This window comes from Bos mutus, chromosome 11, assembly GCF_027580195.1.
Source record: "Bos mutus isolate GX-2022 chromosome 11, NWIPB_WYAK_1.1, whole genome shotgun sequence".
Classification (NCBI taxonomy): Eukaryota; Metazoa; Chordata; class Mammalia; order Artiodactyla; family Bovidae; genus Bos; species Bos mutus.
Genome location: NC_091627.1, coordinates 60020319 through 60029414, shown reverse-complemented (window position 1 = coordinate 60029414; position 9096 = coordinate 60020319). Strand labels below are relative to the sequence as shown.

At 44.2% G+C, this 9096-nt stretch overlaps 1 protein-coding gene across 1 annotated transcript; it reads left to right on the top strand.

The window, feature by feature from the left end:
• Positions 1 to 1089: 1089 nt before the first annotated feature.
• On the top strand, positions 1090 to 8749 carry IL36B (interleukin 36 beta). Its single transcript, XM_070380197.1, has 4 exons — positions 1090 to 1114; positions 2840 to 2947; positions 6464 to 6603; positions 8445 to 8749. The coding sequence occupies exons 1-4, from the start codon at positions 1090 to 1092 to the stop codon at positions 8655 to 8657; spliced, it is 486 nt and encodes a 161-aa protein (XP_070236298.1). The 3' UTR covers positions 8658 to 8749.
• The last annotated feature ends 347 nt before the right edge of the window (positions 8750 to 9096 follow it).

The window sequence follows — 9096 nt, the reverse complement described above, 5'->3', positions numbered from 1 at the left end:
GAATGAATACTTCTTTACTTTTAGGCTTGCGTGTTTGCATGCTAAGTTGTGTCAACTCTTTGTGACCCCGTGGACTGTAGACCGCCACGCTCCTCTGTCCCTGGGATTCTCCAGGCAAGAATACTGGAGTGGGTTGCCATGCCCTCCTCCAGGGGATCTTCCAGCTGGAGGGATTGAACCAGGGTCTCCCACATCTCCTGCAATGGCACACAAGTTCTTTACCACTAGCGCCACCTAGGACTGACCAACAATATGGGTTTCAAGGGTAATGGTTCTCTTTCACCACCTATGTTGAGGCTGTCTGATTCCTGAAGCAGAGACAGGAAGCCAGGAGACCTCCAAATTTCCTCCTATTAAGTGAGTCTCCTTAGATACAGTGCAGTTTTTAATATCCACCACCAAGCACAAGGCTCCCTATGTATCTCAGTTAACACAGGGTGCAGGAAATCATGAGCCAAAGGCAACACACTACATAGTGGTTAAGAACAGAGAGGTTTGACTTTTAAAAAATAATTTTTTTGTTTATTTATTTTTGGCTGTGCTGGGTCTTTGTGCTGGGCAGGCTTTTCTCTGGTTGCGGTGAGTGGGGGCTACTCTTCATTGCGGTACAAAGGCTTCTTGTTTCAGTGGCCTCTTTTGTTGTGGAGCACAGGCTCTAGAGTACATGGACTTCAGTAGTTGTGACATGTGGGCTCAGTAGTTGTGATTCCTGGACTCTAGAGCATAAGCTCAATAGTTGTGGCTCACGGCTTAGTTACCCCACGGCATATGGAATCTTACTGGATCAGGGATCAAACCCGTGTCTCCTGCATTGGCAGGTGGATTTTTCACCACTGAGATACCAGGGAAGCCCAGAAAGACTTGATTTTTAACTTAGCTACATTTCTTAGCAGCTATATGACTTTGGGTAAGTTTTGCCATTTCTCAGGGACTGTTTTCTTCCATAAGAAATAAAGATGAATGGCTCCTAGAGGATGAAAGATTCATCAGATACATGTCTATCAGATACAGAATGAGCTCTCAATGTTGGTTATGCAAAACTCTGAAAGGAGGACTATGGATTGCCCCAAATAGGATATGAATGAGGCCATGGCTCACACCATCAGTGAATCAAGTGAGCCACACCTCTGCCTCCAAAGCAGTCCAGAAGGAAGTTCTCCTTCTTAACTCAGCATCTGGCCTTTTCTGTATTTCCTCATCGGTGTTTCCTGACGTTTACTCTCCCCTGGTTTCTCTAGGACCCCAGCCTGGCCACACCTGTGTTGCCTCTCAGTCACTCGCTGAATCCTCATGAGACCTCTGTCTTGGACCAGTTTTATTGCCAAAGTGGGCACACCCAGAGCCAGGAAATAACCCTCCTTCCTCACTCATTTAAAGGCCTGGAAGTCCTGGACAGTTCTACAGGGCACTTGGGGCAGGTGGAGCCTTAAGATTGGGCTCTAGGACAAGAGCATCTCTTTGGACAAAGGTAGAAACTGTGTATGGGAAACCTTCCTTCACTGCTCTGTGTCCAGCCTTGAGGAACCTCTGGGAGCCTTGGTCCAAGACACGCAGTGTCAGAGGAACTGAGACTGCTTCCAGAGTGCTGCTGGTAGTGGGTTTATTCTTTCTCTAGGGATGACTATAGATTCAGGCACTGCATATCCTGAGGCAGAGGAGGATGTGAACAATTGGTTCTCATTGTGGGGAGTTTGTGGTCTTCTTGGGGAATTGTCATGGTTCCCTAACCAGAAGCTCAGAGATAGATGTCCCCTAACAGTCAAAATACCTCATGTGGTCCGTGGACATCCTTGTGCAGTGATGCCTCTTTGGATGAAGGGTTGGGGAAGATGTGAGTCAGAAAAACAGGGTAGCTACTGGTTATTTAGGATGCTCAAGCTTGGAGTCAGGATAGCTGGTGGCTAAATGGAGACAGGCAAGTACTCTTTCTTCCTCTAAATCCAGAGACTTAGTACCTGAGCTGATGCACTGAAATCTCCTAACAATCCTAGCTGTGATGGATAGAGGGCATCCCAGGGTCACTGCAGCCTGGAGAGCCAGGACCACTCAGCCCTGACAGTGATGGGAGTTTCCATCTTGGGTTTTACAGCCCTGGAACATGCTTTTCCCATCCTTACTCTCAAATGTGCATCTAAGATAGGGTCTCAGGACAGTTTTTTTTTATACAGAATTCCAGGGGAAGGGAGAGAAATGGATAACATATTTTCTTTTCCTCTTTCCCTACAAGACTAACTGCTGGACCACAGCCTCTCCACCATCTGGTCTACCTCGTCCTCTTCACAGAAAGCCCTGAAGCCAACATGGCATGCCCTATGTGTAAGTGGTGTATCACAAACCAGCTTGGAAATACTTCCATCTGGTCTCCCCAAAGAAATGGAGTACAAGGGTTTCTGTTTTGTAATTTAGAGTACAAGAAACCCTTGTAGTCCAGATTATTCATTCAAAATAAATAAGGAGTTCTAGAACTACTTATTTATTTTGATAAAGAGGGTAAATAAGAAATAATGTATTGATGACTGATGTATATATACTTTGTTTTGTTACTACCCAGAGACTATCAATCAGCAAAAAGACAAGTCACTGATAATCCTAGAAAAAAGGGTGAATCTTGAAAGACTCTTGGGACTATGAGTGCATGTAGCTTCTTTCAGATGCGTTGGTTCACAAACCAGCTCCTGCCCTATTTCCCTTCCCTTTTTCCAACAGCCACTCTTTGTCAGAGCAGTAAATCTACTCCTAGGAATCCTAGGAATCAAAGGCCTTTATAACCAGTTGCAATTGGAGTCCTAAAATTTACAATAACCTCATGTATATTTTGTGATTATCTGTCTTCTGGCAGTGCAAGAATATCCCAGTTACCTTCACATTCGTGATTCTCGGCAGATGGTGTGGGTCGTAAAAGGAAATTCATTAATAGCAGTTCCTTCTAGTAACAACATTAAACCTGGTGAGTGACAATCAAAGCCATTGTGCTGCCCTTAAAGGGACATCAGCTCCACTGGGGATGGGGCCAAGCTTGTGTGAGCTTGGGAAGCATATTCTTGGGGATAGCTTCAGTGTCCTCAAGAAAGGCAGGAAAGGGCAAGATGGTTCCCTCACACTATCTGGAAAGGGTATGAGGAAAGAAGACCTGTACCCAGAAATGAGGGTGTGATGGATCTGGAGCTCTCCTTACCAAAAGAAAATGTCCTTGATTAAGAAGAGATTATTCATTCAATTAACAGCTGACCTTCTCCTTGGAATTTCTCTCTTCTAAATTTCAACCATTGCTACCTCTGTCCTTAAATTTAAACTGTTTCATCTTTCCATTACCATACCTGTATTTTTCAAATTTGGAGTCCTCTCTTCTAATAATAGGGGAATATTCCTTCTTCCCATCAATCCACTGCATGCCTATTATACCTCAATAAAGCTGGAAAAAAAGTCAATCCAAGTCAGCTTCTTTTCCTTTCTTGTTTGTTCCTTTGATGTTTGATTTCATTCCCCTTTCCCCTGCTTATTCTGTCTTTGTCTTCTTTCTAACTCTGATTAGACATGCACTAATGGAACATTTCCAGGCTTAATACTAAAAACCTCCTCTGGATTTGCACATTTCATTCCTACAAGTGTTCTATTTTCTTATGTGGTAATCTACATACTGTTCTCTGTACAGTCATAGTCAAGTACACAGCTTGTCTCCATTTCCCCACATGTCCATGCTTACATCAAACAATAAAACTTCTGAATTGTTCTTTGCCCACTCATCTCTAGCTTCTCTTTCCAGTCACCAGACTCATTTGTCTGTCCTCACTTTTTGTTCCTCAGTGGCTGCTGCTGCTAAGTCACTTCAGTCGTGTCCGACTCTGCGACCCCATAGACGGCAGCCCACCAAGCTCCCCTGTCCCTGGGATTCTCCAGGCAAGAACACTGGAGTGGGTTGCCATTTCCTTCTCCTCGGGGGCAGTCAGCATAATTGATTACTCTTTCTCGAACACTCTCTGTTCCGTCCTTTGGTAAGAATGTTCTATGTGGTTCACTGGCTCTTCTTTTGCACTCTACCTTCTGACTCCACTTTCTCTGTAAAATAGCCAAATGCTGGCAATTTTCAGAGCTCAATCTGTAACCATCACCCCACCACTCTGAAGGGACTCAGAGCTGGTTTCTTGGATTGACGTGTTGCCTCTTCATTCTGGCATTTATGCTTCCAACCCAGCTGTCTCCCCTGAAAATTTTACCTATGTCCTTTTTCGTTTCCATCTGACAGAAGATGATAGAGAGCAGAAGAGTGTGTATAGAGGGGCTTTGTGATCAAGTGTGAAAATGGCCTGGAATATTCCCATTCATAACCATTGGCTAAAATGGAGTCACATGACTTGTAGCTAACTGCAAGGGATGCTGGGAAATGTAGTCTAACTCTGTGTCCAGAGCCAAAACAAAAACAGATTTTGGCTAGTAGCTAGTGGCCTTTAAATTCCAACTATCATAGGGTGGATGTTCAGTGAATGTTTCCTGAACTGTTTGCTGAGCTGATGTACAGGTCTCTGTAACCCATTTCCTTTTGATGTCCTCTCAGACATCTCAGTGACAATAGTGGTAAAGAACCCGCCTGTCATTGAAGGAGATGTAGGAGATGAGGGTTCGATCCCTAGGTTAGAAAGATCCCCTGGAGGAGGGCGTGGCAACCCACACCAGTATTCTTGTCTGAAGAATCCCTGGGACAGAAGACGCTGGTGGGCTACAGTGCATGGGGGTCACAGAGAGTCGGACACGACTGAAGTGACTTAGCATGCAGACGTCGCTAACATCTATTCCAAAAGTGGAACTGTGGATCTGACTTCTCAAAACGGTTTGCAGACCCAGTCTTCCCCATCTTCTTCTTCACGCTGTTCACTGGAGCCAGAAATACAGGAGGCATCCTTATTTCTTCTTTTCTTTGATCTCCATTTAATCCACCAGCAGAGACTGATGAGTCTGTGTGCAAAATAAGCCTTATTTCTAAGTTAATATCATCTTTCACTTGGAACACTGTATTACTTCCTCACTGCCCTCTCTCCCACTTCACTTGTGTAGCTTTGCATCCTATCTTCACGAACCATCAACAGTGACCTTCTTACCACATTAATTGAAGAATATTGTTTCCAAGTATTTGTGTTTTGGGGGTGGAAGTTTGGGGAAAGTGAGCAGTGAGGAGATCTGAGGCACACCAATCTAATTTTTGGAGCCTGGAACTTACCGAGCTTCTTTCCATGTAAGGGTCTTAACATTTCCTTTCCCTGTCAACACTCTTCATCCAAACCCCTCCACCACCACATTCCTGTTTCTTCATTTACTGGCTTCCTCTTAGTGTTAAGTTCTTGGCTTGAACTTCACTCTGCTTTTTCGCTTCCTCTTTCTTGGTCTCTCTCCTACTGTCTCAGACCTTTGTCAGTTTCCCCAAAACAGGTGTTGCCACTTGTGGTTCTGGTCATTTCTCTGTTTCCATGGTTTAGTTCCATTTTCCATGGTGGCAATAACAATGTCTCTAGTTCTCAGCTAAGTCTCCAGAGCCTTGAGTGGGCACTCAACAAAGAATGTTGAATGGATAAATTCCCTTCTCCCTACCCAGAAGGATAGATGCAGAACATGCAGGCTCCTGGGAATCATCTGCTAAATTAGTTGAGAATTAAATTATACTGATAGTGACAGAAAATCCACTCAACTAGGAATTTATTAGGGGCTTCCCCAGTGGCTCAGTAGTAAGGAATCTGCTTCCCAATGCAGGAGATGTGGGTTTGATCCCAGGGTCAGGAAGAACCCCTGGAGGTGGGCATGGCAACCCACTCCCAGTATTCTTGCATGGGAAATCTCATGGACAGAGGAGCCTGGCAGGCTTCAGTCCATGAGATTGCAAGAGAGTCAGACATAACTTGGTGACTAAACCATCCAGCAGGAATTAAATAAGATAGAAATTCCTTTCTTTCTCAGGGAAAAGAAGCCTGAGAAGGCAGACTAAGGCCCATAGGTGCCTCTGTAATGCCACCAGATTCCAAGGATTCTAGGGTTCTGCTTTACCATCTTCAAGATTACCATCACCACAATCTAGGTATAAAGACAGGGAATAAGAAGAAAGCTCCTTCCAACTGAGTGAACTCCTTTTAAAGAAGAACATTCTTAGAAATCCTACACAACATTCCACTCTTATCTCATGAGCTAAAACTAAGCATATGGTCAAAGTTAGCTGTAAGTGTGATGGGAAATTTATTTTTATTTTGGGGAAGTAATATATCCTGGTGACAGCTGGGGCTCTGATATTAAGGAAGAAATAGGAAATGGATTTCAGCCAACTGATGAAGGGTTTCTGACACATGGCTAGTGGGAGAAGACTTTGTGAGGGGGGCGTGTCCTGGCTGCTCATTATCCCCTAGATGTGAGTGTCAGACCAGAAGGAATGGCCTTTTAACTGCTTGGAGCCTGACACCTGTTTCCATTTTCCCTGTGTTTCCAGTCATTCTTTCCTTGATAGCATGTAGAGACATGGAATTCAATAAGGAAGGAAATGGTACTCCACATTACCTGGGAATCAAGGACAAAAATCTCTGTCTCTACTGTACAGAAATCCAGGGCTATCCCACTTTGCAGCTTAAGGTGAGTGGTTGTGCAGCTAATTAGAAGAGTACATTAATGAAAGGAACTTTCAATTTCATTTAATCTGTTACTGAATATAAGTAATAGGTTTGTATAATTCTACAGTAATAGAAGAACAGACTCTGTATGATTTCAATATCTTTAGACCATGACATTTTTGCACCTTGTTTTATGTCCCTGGATGATCCAGGGTCTCCTGGTTTATAGTCTATGGGAACTTGAATAGAATTTGTATCCTGCCACTGTGTGAAAATTGTATAATCTTAATTATGTTGAATTGGTCCATAGTGCTTTTTGGGTATACTATATGCTTCTATTTTTCTGTCTATTCATTCTAATAACTTTTGAGAGTTTGATATTGAAATTCCAACTAAAAATCTTAATTTAATATTAAGAAGCTAGACATTACTTTGTCAACAAAGGTCCATCTAGTCAAGGCTAATGGTTTTTCCAGTAGTCATGTATGGATGTGAGAGTTGGACTATAAAGAAAGCTGAGCACTCAAGAATTGATGCTTTTGAACTGTGGTGTTGGAGAAGACTCTTGAGAGTCCCTTGACTGCAAGGAGATCCAACCAGTCCATCCTAAAGGAGATCAGTCCTGGGTGTTCATTGGAAGGACTGATGTTGAAGCTGAAACTCCAATACTTTGGCCACCTGATGCAAAGAGCTGACTCATTTGAAAAGACCCTGATGCTGGGAAAGATTGAGGGCAGGAAGAGAAGGGGACAAGAGAGAATGAGATGGTTGGATGGCATCACCGACTCAATGGACATGAGTTTGGGTAAAGTCCAGGAGTTGGTGATGGACAGGGAGGCCTGGCATGCTGTGGTTCATGAGGTCGCAAAGAGTTGGACACAACTGAGCCACTGAACTGAACTGAACTGAAAAATAATTGTAACATATGGTGGAATAATATGTAACTTTGTTCTGTATTTTCCAAGTCTCCTGTAAATATGTTATCATCCTTTCATGCTGCTGCTGCTGCTGCTAAGTCGCTTCAGTCATGTCCGACTCTGTGTGACCCCATAGACAGCAGCCCACCAGGCTCCTCTGTCCATGGGATTTTCCAGGCAAGAGTACTGGAGTGGGGTGCCATTGCCTTCTCCGCATCCTTTCATAATTTAGAAAATAAAAAAGAAAGAAGAAAACAAACAAACCAAAGAGAAACAGGTTTGCAATCCTGCATATTCACTATAAAGAAGAAAAGCTGACTTGATTCCCAAGTCAACACAAGGGACCTTTGGAAGGTGTAAGACTCATTTTACTGAAAGAGCTTACTCTGCAAGCCAGAGAATACATCCTTGAAAATGTTTCAGAATGGCCATTCTCAGTCCTCTTTAATCATCTCCCAGAGATCCTCTGAGGCTCTGGGATGCTTCCTCTGTAAAGCTACTGAATGGCAGTGGAGACCAGAGGGGAGATTGTTAATTGGATTTGGTGGATGACACGCTTATGGTCCCCATTCTGAAAGTCAGATAGGTAGTTATGAATCCTCTGCTTCTGATGGAAGCTGTAATGTATAAACCCACTTGGAGGTGGGGAACCTCGTGAGACTGGCCTGAACCATCTGATGAGTGCATCCATGAAAGAGTTTACAACTCCTTCTGTTTTCAGGAAGGCAGTTCTGGTTCAAGGAATCAGAAGCACCTCTTGTGATGGGATTCTGGGGTGGGGCCAAGAACTGGAAACCAGTGGATTGCCTGTGGCGTCCCCCTCTCATCTGCCTGTGTCCCTTACCGCTGTCCCTCTCTTTGTGGAAAGGGGACAGTGCCAGGGCTGAATTAGTTTATCTCCCTCCTCCCAAAAATCCTCTCTAACCAGCCTTTTTCATACCTTCAGGAAGAAAATATCATGAATCTCTACAATAAGCCCAAAGGAGAGAAGTGCTTCCTCTTTTACCGCAATGATGAAGGCTCCACCGTTGTCTTTCAGTCTGTCTCCTACCCTGGCTGGTTCATTGCAACCTCCTCTGAGGCAGGGCACCCCGTTACCCTCACCAAGGAGAGGGGCACAGTCCAAAGCACGAATTACTACTTAGAGGGTGGACTCTGAATCCAGTCTGGGCTCTGGGTGGCTGAATCCAGTTCAGAGGATCAAGCAGTCAGAGGTTCTTCTGTTTGAAAACACAACAGATCATCTTAAGAGACCACCGTACATGGATGCCCATCAACAGCCTACCTCATTCTCACCACCTCAAAACCACCTCCTCTTCTAGATACCCTCTAGATGTGTTGCTGTTGTTTAGTCACTAAGTTGTGTCTTTTGTGACCCCATGGACTATAGCCTGCCAGGCTCCTCTGTCCATGGGATTTCCCAGGCAAAATATTGGAGTGGGTTGGCATTTCCTCCTCCAGGGGATCGAACTTGCATATCCCACATTGGCCAGCAAATTCGCTGAACCACCAGGGAAGCCCACCCTCTAGATAATCTCTAGATAATTTCTAGATACACTGTGTCCCCCACTTGCACGTCATTTCTTCTTTCTTGATCT